This window comes from Loxodonta africana, chromosome X, assembly GCF_030014295.1.
Source record: "Loxodonta africana isolate mLoxAfr1 chromosome X, mLoxAfr1.hap2, whole genome shotgun sequence".
Lineage (NCBI taxonomy): Eukaryota > Metazoa > Chordata > Mammalia > Proboscidea > Elephantidae > Loxodonta > Loxodonta africana.
Window position 1 is genome coordinate 51,375,308 of NC_087369.1, and position 15,180 is coordinate 51,390,487.

At 39.0% G+C, this 15,180-nt stretch overlaps 1 protein-coding gene across 1 annotated transcript in view; it reads right to left on the bottom strand.

Moving 5' to 3' along the window:
* LOC135228935 (EF-hand domain-containing family member C2-like) overlaps positions 1–13,422 on the bottom strand; it is a 35,901-nt gene extending 22,479 nt beyond the window's left edge. The window contains exons 1-2 of the mRNA XM_064278427.1: positions 13,396–13,422; positions 11,891–12,079 (exon numbers count right to left, since the gene is read on the bottom strand). Of these exons, the coding sequence (XP_064134497.1) occupies positions 11,891–12,079; positions 13,396–13,422 (216 nt within the window). The remainder of the gene's footprint in view (positions 1–11,890; positions 12,080–13,395) is intronic.
* Positions 13,423–15,180: the final 1,758 nt, after the last annotated feature.

The following is a 15,180-nucleotide window of genomic DNA, read 5'->3' on the forward strand; positions in this document are numbered from 1 at the left end:
GCTTCTTCTTCAGACCTGACTTTATCATGCATAAAAGGAGATGTGGCTAGAATGTTAGAATATTCTTCTTGTACTTTATCACTAATCAACCATATAGCTGGTACAAACTACTTAAACTCTGTTCACTGGTCAACCTTTCAGCAAAAATTAGAAAATCAACACAGGATATTGTAGCACTATTTAAAGGATTAAGAAAACTGCGTATATATTACAGAGCTTTGGAGAGAAAATGAATGTACAAAAATACTGAATAATATATAAATCAGTGTAGGATGCAAAGCTGGAAACTTAAAAATACTGTCAAAACTACATCTAAAATAGTCTTTTTCACATCCTTAAGGAGCCTACTGAGCAAGGCAATTAAAAAGCATTTGATATTACTAAGAGAAGAGGCTCAGATTCACTGCTTAAAATCAGACTTCCTGGAAAAATGATATTAGGGCGAGAAAAAGGGTCACCCTAACCAACAGGAACCACATTACTAATCACGGAGTTGTGTAAATTGAATAGAGGGAGGGGACGGGTGGGGATGGAAAAACACTAAATAGACAATAGAAGTGGTAACTTTGGTGAAGGGTAAGACAGTACACAATACTCGTCAAGCCAGCACAACTCGTACAATGCAAGGTCATGGAAGCTCCATAGATACCCAAACTCCCTGAGGGACAGAACTGCTAGGCTGAGGGCTGTGTGGACTCAGCTAAATTGGCACAGCATAGTTGATAAAGAAAATGTTCTACATTCTACTTTGGTGAGTAGCGTCTGGGGTCTTAAAAGTCTGTGAGCGGCCATCTAGGATACTCCACTAGTCTCACCCCTTCAGGAGCAAGGAAGAATGAAGAAAACTAAAGACATAAGGGAAAGATTAGTCCAAAGAACTGACGGACCATGTCTACCACGGCTTCCACCAGACTGAGTCCAGAACAATGAGACGGTGCCCAGCTACCACCACTGACTGCTCTGACAGGGACCACAACAGAGAGTCCCGGAGAAAGCTGGAGAAAAATGTAGAACGAAATTCTAATTAAAAAAGAAAGACCAGACTTGCTGTCTGACAGAGACTGAAGAAACCCTGAGAGTATGGCCCCCAGACACCCTTTCAGCTCAGTAATGAGGTCACTCCTGAGGTTTACCCTTCAGCCAAAGATTAGACAGGCCCAAAAAACAAAACGAGACTAAAGGGGCACACCAGCCCAGGGGCAAGGACTAAGGCAGGAGGGAACAGGAAAGCTGGTAATAGGGAACCCAAGGTTGAGAAGGGAGAGTGTGGACATGTCATGGGGTTGTTAACCAATGTTATAAGACAGTATGTGTACTAACTGTTTAATGAGAAACTGGTTTGTTCTGTAAACGTTCATCTAAAGGACAATAAAAAAAAAAAAAAAAGAAAGAAAACCAAGAAATACGCCACCAGGGTTTCCAAAAATAAATAAATACATAAAATACCCTTTACAGTCTCCTCCAATCCAAAGATTCTATTCTATCATTCCAGTAACTACTTAATAAACTAGATCTCCTTCTACAATACATGGGATCCTACTGATCCCGAAGTATATTATTTACTTCCCACAAGTGCATCAATAGGTGAAATAAAAAAACAGTTACTTGATACTGAAAGTCTCCTTTTATCAAGGCAAGGTAACACAAAGCAACCCAGTTACAAAGCTCTATGTAGTGGATACAACACTCAATAAGACAATCTCTCTAGCTACAAGGACTGTGCAGTCAGGTAAAGGGAATAAGATGATATTCAAATAACTGTACAACAGGGTATGATACTTTCAAATAATCATAATGCATTGGAGATAAAGCTGAAAGCCATTAAGAGAGACACAATAATATTTCTTAAATCTCATTCCATATATACTGCAGAGTGCCTATTACATGTCAGGCACTGTGCCAGGCTCCAAGGTTTCAAAGATAAATAAAAATAGTCAACATTGACTAAGTACTTACAACGGGTCGAGTAATGTTTTAAGTGTTTTTACACCCTTTATCTCATTTATTTCTCACAACTCATCTATAAATTAGGTAATACTGTGATCCTTGATTTGCAGAAGAAGAAATCAAGGTTTAGGACGTTAAGTAATTTACCCAAGGTCTGAAGGGAACAGAATGGACCACTGGGATTAGAAGTCAAGCTGCCTAGCTTCAGAGGCCACAAGCTTAACCAATATCTCCTGAGCAGCCACAAAATCCCCACCACACTCCAGCTCAGTGGAGAAGGCAGAGAAAGAGTAAAGCAGCTACTCTAACAAGGGTATAAAAATGCTCCAGGAGGAGGGGGAAGTGCCAGACCCATCCAAAAGAATTAAGAAGAAAGTGTCACAGCAGAGGTGACATATGAAATGGGTCTCCAAGGCCAAGAGACTGAGGAAGAACCATACACGTGGACAAGTAGGGAAGGGCATTCTCAGCAGAGAGAACTGCGTGTGCAAAGTTACAGGAGCATACAGTCCATGAGACCCTGCAAGTCTTTCTGCGTGGCTGAGGGCTGAGTGGGGAAGGGAGAGCAGAGGAAAATGAGACTAGAAAGGTAGAAGAGCCAAAAGATATGTGGTCACTTTGGCCACGCAGAGGAGTCAAAGGAGTCTAAACATTTTCAAAAGTTAACTCTATGACAAAGCGAGGGCAGTCGAGAAAGGAAATCAGATTGAAGGCACGGATGCCACCTAAGAGGCAGGCAAAAGAGGATGAGCTAGGACAGCAGATGAGTGGAAGTGAGATTTCAGAGGGAGACGAGAGAGGACCTAGGTCAAATGATTGGCGATGGAGAGGGGGTGATGGTAGTTCTCTCATTTGTTTAAACATAAACAAAAATAATTTGATCGGTTAGATGTAATTCAAATAAAAGCCAGTATGGCCCAGTCTCAGCCTGGGTATATATTCAAAGAAATGGCCCAGCAATGGACAGCAAATGAAAAGTCATCTCATTTTTATTTACCCCTCTGAAGAAACTCTAAAGGGGATCCGATTTATGGTCCACATCTACACTTCCCAAAAAAGGCCTTCTCTCACTTTTACACTTCTCATAAATCTCATACTTCCTCACCCTCAGCTTCCATCTATGAATCCCTCCCAGACACTGTACACACTCTCTCTCCATTATGACATCAATTTGGCATATCTTTATTCCTTTTTAGTTTCCTTTCTGCTCTGCTCTTTACCTGAATTCAACAAAAGAATGGAAAGCCCAGGAACAACTGTCTTAGTGTCCATTTCCCTCCTTCTGCCTCTCTTTCTCTCATTACTCCTCCTCCCCCATTTCTCTTTCTCTCCCCTTCCTTTCCCTAAATCCCCCAAAACCTGACAATCCTACTGAAAAATTAGAAGTGTCTTTCGAGGATGGATGAGGGGGAAAAGTGAGTGAGCAGACAAAATTTTGTTCAGCGGGCAGGGCATGGGGAAGAGGGGACAGCTGGGAGCACACATTAATAATACTATCCCCATTACATACCAGTGAGAGCCAATGCTTCAAAATAAAGCTGACTGTAAAAGTTAAGTAGACCATAATTGCAAATTTAGTTTTGATTTATTCTCGGTACTCACATATAAAGGCAAAAATAACTGCTCTGAAATACTAGATGAAAAAAATCAACAAGTAGAACCAAAGAGAGGGAGAGAATAAAATACAATCAAAACTGATTTCATGTTTTAAGCCAAAAAGGGGGAAAGAATATGGTAGCTTGCAAAAAAGTAGAATTTTGATTAAATATAAAAGGAATTACATTACCTTTTCTAGAACCTACATGTTCATGATGTAAAATCTACAAGCATAAGTTTCAGAATAAGAGGAATGTAAACACAATTTTAGTAGCCTAATACTGACTGCTCAGAATAATGAAGAAATGAAATAATAATAATACATGGTGGCTATTTATCACCGAAAAGACCATGAAGTGGATTTGCTAAAATGAAAGAGACATCATAAATCTCTTGTTCAAATAATAGAAGATTTTTTTAAACTACCCTAATAGAGCATAAACAGTGCACTGGGAACAACTGAGGAGAGCAATGCATCGATAGCTTAATGGCTGCTTTCTAGAACTCACTGGTTTCAATGGTGGCATCTCCAAACTTGTTCTTCTAGAATATGCCAGAATCCATGCCCCTAAAGAAGACTCTTGTAGCACAGCTGTGACGACTGGAACAGTCCCAGCTGATCCTTAGCTTGCCCTGGGAACACTGCCCCTCCCCCACCCACCTCACTTAAGGAAATGAGCCAATATTTGGGCAAAGGATAAGAATTAACTTTTCATAATTATGAGTTGAGCACTTGACATGCATTATCCATTTGATGCTCACAGCAACTCTAAGTGGGTTTTGTTATTCTACTTTACAGATGAGGGAACTGAGACCAAGAGAGGTTAAAAACATGGCAAAGATGAAATAGGTAATAAAGGGTGAATCTAGGTTTTTTGTCTGTCTGACTAAAAAGCCTTGTTCTCTCTACTACAAAAAAGAGCCTCGCATTAGGGTGTGTTGCAGGAAGGCCATGTCCTGCAAAGATCGCCTCAGCCACAGAGTTAATTTCAAACAGTGCCCCGTTTGGGGAGACACGTGCAACCTGGGTCCAACCCTAGGGCTAAAGGGAAGGGAGAAGACCTTGGCAATGATGATGAAGATGCTGAGGATGATGCTTATACTCTAGTAAGAAGATAAATCAGCAACTCCAAGGTCTGAAACAGAAGAAAACCAGGTAGAGAAAGGAAAGAAAGTTAAAGAGGGAGTGCCCTCATGATGGAAGATAAATAAAAATGAATGAGAGGGAATGAAGATGAAGAGATAGAAACCCCAAAACAGAGAAAAGGAAATAGAAAAAAGGTCAAAAGAATGGAAGGGGGAAGGTACAAGGAGGTTAAGAGAGATGGGATGAAAGAAATGGAAATGGGAAAACATTGAAAAAAGAATGGCGGTTAAAGTATTTCTGCCCTCCTTGCCACCTCCCCATTTCTGATGTCCTGGAATGATCAACCATGCTTCCTAAATTATTTATACCTCTGATAAAAGGTTTATGATAATGACATGTGTCCCTGGAGCATACTCTTTCTGAAAAGAACTATTACTGGACTAAACAGCACAATGAATTCCATGCTCAGAACAGGTATTTAAATAGAAAAAAAATAGAAAATTTAAATAGAAGAGCATAATAAATACAAGTAGAAAGGTACGAACAATTCTAACATCTTAAAGTATTTAAAAACTTCTGAAAATGGTTAGAAGAATAATTTTTAGGAAAAAATAGAATCAACATGTTTAAAAATAAAGGGATATGAATTCAGGAGACAAAAACCATTATACGAATACCCAGAAATCTGCCATGGTGGATTATTACATGAACTTGCTACATTTTGTTTATATACATTTATCAAAGATGTGCCTCAAGTCTTCAATCTCAAACAGTAACCCAGACTCCTGAGAGGACACACTATAAGACTCTATTTATATGAGGCTCGAGATCAGGCAAAACTAATCTTTCTGATATATATCTCATAGATATTCTATATTGTGTTTAGGATAGTTGTTACAGAAATGCATTTTTTCAGAATTCATACAACTGTATGCTTAAAATTGGTATGTACATAAAGTATACCTCAATAAAGTTAAATAAAAAAACAAAGTTTACCTCAATAAAGTTGATTAAAATAAAGACTCAACAACTCACTTAAAAACTGGGCAAGGAACTTAAATACACAGTGTTTCAAAGAAGATACACAAATGGACAACAAGCACATGAAATGATGCTCAACAACATGAGTCATTAACCCAGACGCAGTGCCGTCGAGTCGATTCCGACTCATAGCGACCCTATAAGACAGAGTAGAACTGCCCCATAGAGTTTCCAAGGAGCGCCTGGTGGATTCAAACTGCCAACGCTTTGGTTAACAGCCGTAGCACTTAACCACTTTAGTCGTTAGGGAAATGCAAATCAGAGGCACAATGAGATACCACTTACCATCCATAGAAAATAACAAGCGTTAGCAAGGGTGCGGAGAATTGGAACCCTGTACATTGCTGCTAGGAATGTAAAACGGTGCAGCTACTGTGGAAAACTCTTTGGTGGTTCCTCAAAGTTAAACATAGAATGACCATGTTGTTGTCGTTGCCAGCTGCTGTCGATAACCCAGCAATTGTGCTCAAATATTCATAGCAGCCCTATTCACAATAGCCAAAGGGTGGAAACAACACAAATGTCCATCAAGGAATGAATGGATAAACAATGTGGTGAATACATACAATGGAACATTACTCAGCCGTAAAAAAGAATGAATTACTGATACATGCTACAATGTGAATGAATCTCCAAAATAATTTAGCCAAGTAAAAGAAGTCATACACAAGAGATCACATATTGTATGATTCCATTTATATGAAATGTCCAGAATAGGTAAATCCGTAGAGACAGAAGACAGACTGGTGGTCAGGGGCTACAGGGGATGGGGCGTGACTGCTCAATGAGCAACAGGTTTCTTTTGGGGTGATGAAAATGTTTTAGAACTAGACAGGGGTAGTGGTTGCACAATATTGTGAAGGCACTAAATGTCACTGAGTTGTATACTTAAAAACGGTGAATTTTATGTAAATTTCACTTCAATAAAAAATAAATGAAGACTCAAACAGTACAATCCTAAAAAAATATAGCTATTCTGTATCCTGTTTGTGGTGGTGGCTACACAAATCTATGTATGTGATAAAATTTCATAGAACTATAAACTAAGAAAAAATGAGTGCATATAAAAACTAGTGAAATCCAAATAAGGGTCTACAATTAATAGTATCATACTAATGTGGATTTCCTGGTTTTGATAATAAACTATGGCTATATTACCATTGGAGGATGCTCGGTGAAGGGTACACAGGACCTCTCTGTACTATCTTCGCAATTTCTTGTGAGTCCAACATTATTTCAAAAAATAAAAAAAAAAAAGAGTAGCACTTAAACACTACACCACAGGGTTTCCATTTCAAAAATAAAATGTTAAAAAAAGAAAAAGAACACAGATTATATGGCCAGTATTTGTACTATCACCCACCATCAGTGTTACAAAGGGGTGAGTTTACCATAGAGCAAAATTCTGGAAATACAAAATCAAAGAAGGCAAATAATTTTTTTTTTAATGTTTCAAATGTGTAGCTGGTTTGAATTCAGAGGGGGAAACACCATAAATAACTATGGCTCTACAGATGTAAAGTTCAGAACAAAATTGACCTAAAATTTAAGTCAACAAATCAAACAGCAAGTATCAGTGCCTAATTTGTTAACTAAAATGTTACAAACAACAAGGATTTTATCTTAAAAATCCATTAAAAAAAAATCAAGGTGACCCAAGAGACAAAATTATTTTTGAAAAATTTATTTTTATATTGTTCAAAGCGTAAAGATTTATACAGAACTACATAATCAGTTCACCACAAAATCAATGTCAATTAATGCAAAGTCATTAAAATTCTAATTCCATGGTCAGTAGTTCTGATTATAATTATTATGTTTAGAACAGATGGAAAAAATGAAATCTTTTTAAATGCATGCATCCCCCATAAAATCAACCTTTATCCTGCCACTTACTATAATGAGTCATTTGCAAAATGGCAAACAAATTAGGCTAACTAGGAGCTATTGACAAATGAAGAGAAATGAGAGCATAATTGTAGTGTCTATGTAAATGGTGCTTAACATCCAGATAAAGTCATATAAAAACATTCAGTCATCTGTGTATTTCTAAATTTTCTGATTTTTTATGAAAGCAGCTAATGATAGTTCATATACAGTAGCAACAGCAGCATACCAGAAACTGCTAAATGCCAAATTTAAATTAATAATGAAGCAGTCAGTGCCTACTGTAATTAGAAAGAGCCCCAGGCCAGGAGTTTCAGGGTCTGGGCTCAGTTCTGGGATGAGCAATCTGAATCTGACTGTAGTCAAATCTCAGGTGTAGATTACTAGAGGTAAAACGGCATTAGAGATGAGCTAGCCATGCCCCACATTATAATCAAGGAAACTGAGGCTCAGAGAAGTGACATGACTAAGCCACAATCACATATAGTTAGTGGCAGGACCAAGACCAGAACCAACGCTTCCAACACCCAGTCACAGAACCCTTGTCCCTGCTCCACTTCTCCTTACAAAATGATTTCTCATTTATAGAGGACAATCGCACATATTGGCTTCTTCCTCACAGAGGTGCTGGGAAGAAGACTGGAAATAACTGGCGTGACGGACTATGTGCCTGCTCTTATTTAAATGAATTCAATGAGATAACTAGTGTTTCGGGGGCGAGTGCTGTACAGGCAAAATTATGTCTGGCTGTCCGTATACATCTCCCCAGTGCCCAGGGTTTTAAGCAAGTAGGACTGCAGTTTCTCAATGAGGGCATTATTGGCAATTCAAGGAGAACAATTCTTACCAGTATGGGGTTGCGCTCCCCCACTGTAGAATGCACAATACACACTTGGGCCCCAGGTACTCAGTGGCACTAGGACCTCCCAGTCAGGGCTCACCCTAGAGTGAGGCAATTTAAAAAATCAAAATTAATGCAAAATATCCATGATGAACAAATTACTGATTTTTCCTTTTGCCTCAGGCTCCAGTATGACTCTGGCAGCTCAGTTACTGATCCCATCTTTATTTAAAATGCTGCAATTTTGTTCATCCTGGATTTTTTGCATAAATTTTTATTTTGTAAGGTACTGCATTAAAATATTATTTATCTTGATTATTGAGTTTTTAGCACCCCTTAAATTCAAAAAAAAAATTTTTTTTTTTTTAAATTCTGCACTTGAGGCAAGTGCCTCACTTGCCTCACCCTAGTCTGGCCCTGCTCCCAAAATACTTCCACACATTTTCAAATGCCTCCCCAGGTTGAGAACCTCTTAATGAGGGGTTACTATTTGTCATACAACAAGAAGTCCAGATAGAGAGGCAGCCGGGAGCTGGAATGCTGGTTCCCTGATATCCTGGTCCCTTTATCTCTGTGCTGTGCCCACAAGATGGCTGCTGCGCCCGGAGGAATGGTGTTCTAGTTCCAGGCAGGAAAACAATGGTAGGTCAAAGGGCAGGAAAAGCATACCAGCTGAGCCTGACTCCTTTTGCTAAACAAACAGTAAATTTCCCAAGTGACACACCCAATAAACCTTAACTCATATATCACTGGCCAGAACTCAGTAATACAGCCAGCCCTAGCTGTAAGGAGCCTGCGGAGGTGAACGTTTTTAAGTGGGCATATTTCCGGCCAGAATAAAACTGGAGTCTGTAAGAATGAAGGAGAGAATGAATAAGGAAAAAACAGAAGCATCTGCCATGGGAGCCATGCAGGATAATCAATGCTGGCTCTTCTTGGTGTTTGCAAATAGCATCTTCTCTGCTTACAATTTAATGGGCTGCCTGAGCAGAGTATTTTGATTGTGACTGTTAGAATTACGGCTAAAACTTCACAGAAGTGTAGCCTGAAACAAGGATTTAGGTGCACGTGATTTATTAAGGTTGCACTCTTGGGAGAAACCTGTACAGGAATGAGGGAAGCGGAAATGAGCTACGCAAAGAAGTGTTTTCAGGTGAAGCTGAGCTTGGCCTGATGCCCGTGGGGCTATGGAGCCTAAATCACCCAGAATTGCCCTGCCTGGAGGCAAGGAGCTGAGCTTTGCACCCTTGACTCAATCAGTCATTGGCTGCACCTGCACCCCCTGCCCCAAGCTTCACCTGACAGGCGAGTGTAACTCCCCAGGCGTCTCTGGGAGATGCAGCTCCCATCAGCTAAGAGCAAGTCTCTAGAGGGCTGCAGGTGTGAGCTGTTTCTCAAAGCACTTGCAGCAGCTGGGGGAATGGGCACACCACCCCTCATGTGGGTCTGGGAGGGCACCAACAGCATCTACTACAAATATTTTTGATATACTTTCCAAAGAACTATCTTTATTTTAACTTCGTATTGCTTGAAGAGTGCTTATTCTAGATATATTGCTATGATTAAAAGCCATTACAAAAACTGGCAATGAGTTGAAGATGTCTCATTTTTAAGAAAAATGATTAACAAGTGTTGCCTTGTTTTGTTGAACCACTAAATGTAGAAAGTGTTTTATAATTTGCTCTGGGTATTAACCGGGATCCAGTTTGTAGTTCACAATCTCATCAGAGCACGTAAATATTTCATAGTCTTAGTGTCTCATTTAAAGCTTGATGAATATTTAATTGACGTTGACCAACAAAATAACTGAAAGAATTATGTTACATTTAGTTAGACCTGAAATGAGCAAACTTCATTTTCTCAAGTAGTTTGAAGCTAAAATTATTCCAACTTCATGAAATATTCCACATAATTTTATAAGTAATTAAGGGCTGCAAAATAGGCTTGAAAGGCATATATTAAATACTGAGAAAAGCATGAAATAAAATGGATTTTCAACTTTAAATGCAAGAAAATAGTTTAATGCATTGTGGTCTATGATATTACTTATTCAGTAGAGGATTAGTTTAAAATATTGTCAAGACTCTCTTTTTGAGACAAGAAGTAAAAACAATCTTTTCTTTGGCCCTTGCAAATTTAAATATTCTAGAATAATGATGTGCAAAGGCCTATGAGATTGAGAGTAACAGAAAACCATGTATAATCAACCCGAGTAAGTTAGCCCAGAAATAATTTCTGAGCTCTGGGTTCAGCACTGAGCCAGGTACTCAAAATAATCAAAGAAAAAGAAATGGCCCATGTTCAAAGTACATGGTTTCCCAGGAAAGAAGCTTCCCAGTGGTCTGTCAAAATTCCGTAAGTGTCAGATATGAGCTTCAAAGTACATGTGTGCTCTAACCAACCTACCTGGATGCAGATGGCATGGGATGTGTCAGTTCTACCACATTTGAGGACATTTTAAATAGAATCAAACCACTGCCAACCAATCCATGTTAAGGCTGCTAAATCACACCTAGTAAACTTAGTATCGAATGATAAAGATTTGAGTTCTTGATCTATCTAGTCCTGAATTACTTTTTAATAATGGCATCTAAAATAATCTAGTAACACAGGTCATTTTGGGAGATATAGAACATGGGGCAATGATACAGGGTTTTCTGATAAACACAGCATATCTGTACAGCTGGCTTATGAGGAACAACTGGTCATCTTGGTTTTTTCCTTTGATCTCAGTCCCTTTTTAAGATATTCAAATGAATTACCTTTTTTACCTGTCAAGATCTCTGTATATATGTATGGAAACCCTGGTGGCATAGTGGTTAAGTGCTATGGCTGCTAACCAAAGGGTTGGCAGTTCAAATCCGCCAGGTGCTCTTTGGAAACTCTATGGGGCAGTTCTACTCTGTGCTATAGGGTCGCTGTGAGTCGGACTCAACTCGACGGCACTGGGTTTGGTTTGGTTATATATATATACATATACATTAAAAAGGTCAAAGTCTTGTCTAATAATGGTGACTTCTTCCCTTCAGTTTTATAATTCTACCCATCGTACCCTTCAGTCCATAGGGATGGGGAATCATAAGTCAATACAGAGAAAAGAAGGTATCTTTTGTTCCTACTTAATGCCACATCTAGAGTCAAATAAAATTTTTAATAACAACTCACTAAGCAACAGTGACAGTCTGACCAGACCCTCAATGTCTACAGAAGGGCAAAGTATCCTACCCAGGGAAGAAGGTGAGAGAAAGGCTGGTGAGCATTAGCCAAGGAAGATGAATACTGGGTATCCTTCAATCAATGACACCTTGTCAGAAACAGCATAGCAGAGACCATTTTTTTCTTTGTTTATCATATTTTTGTTCTTGAATTTGTCTTTTCAGAAGAACTAGCCTTAATACTTACATCAAGGACTCCTATTTTCTCAAATCTATTTCATATTCAGTACATGTAAAATTTTAAGACTGCATTTTTCCCAATGTCATGTGACTTACCTGTCTGTCAAAAGCTACCCATGATGGTATACCAGATTCCATTCCTTTAGGATATATACTATATTTAGGCTTCAGCTTTTGCCCAGAAAGCAGTTCTCCACCTATTCCAGGTTTCTCGTCACTCACGAGCATCCTAACATTGTTGCAAAAGCCCCAATGTTGAGATTTGTGGAACTTCTCCTTTCCCACCTATGAACCAAGAGACAACATAAAATGGCGGAAGTTACTCTTCATGATTTTTATTCTTTGTTTTAAAATGTAAACACATTTCCCATCACTTAATGTTCCCACTGTAAAAATATAAAGTGGCAAATAATTATGACCAATCTTTATACATAATCCTGTGTCACATTTTAAATTCAGTTCATCTTAACAAATTCAAAACTTTGAAAAGCAGTAAGAATAAATCCAATACTTCATGCTATTTGAAACATTTAAAAATAACTATTACTGCAAGTGAACATTTAGAACACTAGCTTGCTAACTGGTCTTTTCTGCTTATTTGCCAAGAATGCAAACAGAAAGGAAAAAAAATTCACTACTTCAGAATAAAAATGTAACAGTTTTTCCACAGAAGCCTAAACATTATTTTCACCAGAACAGAGAATAAAATCTTATCCTCATTAAAATAAATATAACAATAGGAAATTCCTCAGAACTGACATTCTCCTCATAATTGTAAAACCTTGGCCCCCCTCCTGCCTTTTCTGGTGATCTGGACAGAGTGGAAAATGTATAGATAATAACGCCAAGGGTTGGTAAGAATGTACACCCACATCAACTCTTATGCCCTGCTAGTGGAAAAGGGAATTAGTGCAGCCACTCTGAGGAGAGATTTGACAATGACCTATGACCTAGCAATTCCATTCCTAAAAATCTCTTGCACCTGTGCATAAGAAGCTACTTTTTTTTCAGTGTTTGTTAGAATGGCAAATCGGAAACAATCTAAATGTCTACCAATAGCAGAAAAGATACATTAATTGTGCTGTCTTTATAAAATGGAATATTAATAAAAAAAAAAAAAAAGAGGCCTAAAACTACGTGTATCAATATGGACAAATCTCAAAAAAGGTCAAGCAAAAAAAAAAAAACAAAAAGTAGTGCAAGGGCACAAAATTTGATAATTCCATGTATATAAAACTTGAAAATACTAAAAGATATATAGTATTATTTATGGATAATGCATCCATGGAAATAATAAGCATCAAATTCAAGATAATATAACAATACATCATATCATTTATATATTATAGCATATCATATCATATCATCAAACACCTATAAAAAAAAATTATTTATGGATAATGCATCCATGGAAATAATAAGCATCAAATTCAAGATAATATAACAATACATCATATCATTTATATATTATAGCATATCATATCATATCATCAAACACCTATAACTCCACATAAAATATAAAATATTTCAGATACAGTTGAAGCCCCGTGTATCCTCTCTGAGTTCATGCCCCTGCCTCTCTCTCCAGAGGTAATCATTACCTTGAATTTGCTGTTTATCATTTCCATGGTTGTATTATCCATAAATAACACTATATATTTGAGTATTTTCAAGTTTTGTATATGTGGAATTATCAAATTTTAAGTGCCCTTCCACTACCTTTTTTTTTTTTTTGCTCAACGTTTTTTTTTAGTTTGTCCTTATTGATACATGTAATTTTAGACCTCCGTAGTAATATTCCATTTTATAAAGTGACCATAATTGAGGTATCTTTTCTGCTGTTTGCCTCTGGAAAGGGAGACGAGAACATGAACTCAAGGAGAGGGTACATACAACAGGCCTTCAACTGTATCTGAAACGTTTTATTTTTTACGTAGAGTTGCTGGTACATAAATGTCCCTTACATTACTAGCTGTGGTTTTGAATACCAAGACACCAAAATACATGAATACATAAATAAATGCCCACAGCTGCTGGTGCCAGCCAGACCTGCACTGCATCCTGGATTCACAACTTACTGAGATCTGAGAGAGGCAGTTAACCTCTGGGGGCCTTCATCTCCTCGGTAAAGGGGGAGCAGTAATCACCAGGGGTAGAGGTGCTGTTTATAAAGCCCCTTGCACTCACAGTGTCAGAGGAGAGAGTGTGATGGGGGGAGGGAGTGAATACGTGGCAAGCTGAGCACTCTGCCTCCCTCCTTGAGTTTCCCCCTCTCCTTGGGTTTTCTATCTAGGAAAGTAGCCAGATTATCTTGCGTTTCTCAAAGGAGGTGCTTTTCACATTTAGGAAAAGACAATGCTTCATTTTTCATAATTGCCCTGCTCAGTTGCAGTAAATATCCTAGGCTCCAATTCAGTAAATGCCAATAGCACACTCCAGTAACTGTCACAAAACAGTAACAACTGATTCTATGGATGCTATAAAAATGTAAGAACATTTTGCCAGGACTGTATGCAGCCAGGGCAATAGCCTCTTGCAAAGCCATAAACAAAAAACCAAACCCGCTGCTGTCAAGTCGATTCCAACTCATAGCAACCCTATAGGACAGAGTAGAACTGCCCCATAGAGTTTGCAAGGAGCAGCAGGTGGATTTGAACTGCTGACCTTTTGGTTAGCAGCCAAGCTCTTAACTACTGTGCCACCAGGGCAAAGCCGTAGCAAGGTCGAAAAGACCTTATTTCCTTTTATGGTGGAGGCAGCCAGAAGAATGGGGAAGGGCCTCAGCAGCCCTGCCCAGGAGAGCCAGGACCATGACAGCAGCTCTGGGCATATAAACAGCCCAGCTAGAAGCAATGGCTGGGAGGATGTCATGGATTGATGTAATTTTATGTTAAAGAGGATTAGGGTGGGATTGTAACACCCTTACGAGGGTCACATCCCTAATCCAATGTAAAAGGAGTTTCCCTGGAGTGTGGCCTGTACCACCTTTTATCTTACAAGACATAAAAGGAAACGGAAGCAGGGAGGGCCAAGATGGCTGACTAGGTAGAAGCTACCTCGGATCCCTCTTGCAACAAAGACTCGGAAAAACAAGTGAATCGATCACATACATGACAATCTACGAACTCTGACCATCAAACACAGATATAAAGAGTTGACCTGAGTGACAGGGGAGCAAAAAGCTGCAACCTGAAGCAGCGACTGCTTCTAGAACCGGCGACCCACACCACAGCCTTAAGCCCTCGCGGTTCCCGGGTGCCGAGTGGCAGGGCTGATTGCAGCTTGCTGAGGTGGGGCAGGCACGGGACACAGCCCTAACCCCTAGCCCCTGGGGTAACCTCCGTAGACAGTCAGCGCAAGCAGGCTGCACACTGATGTGGCTAACG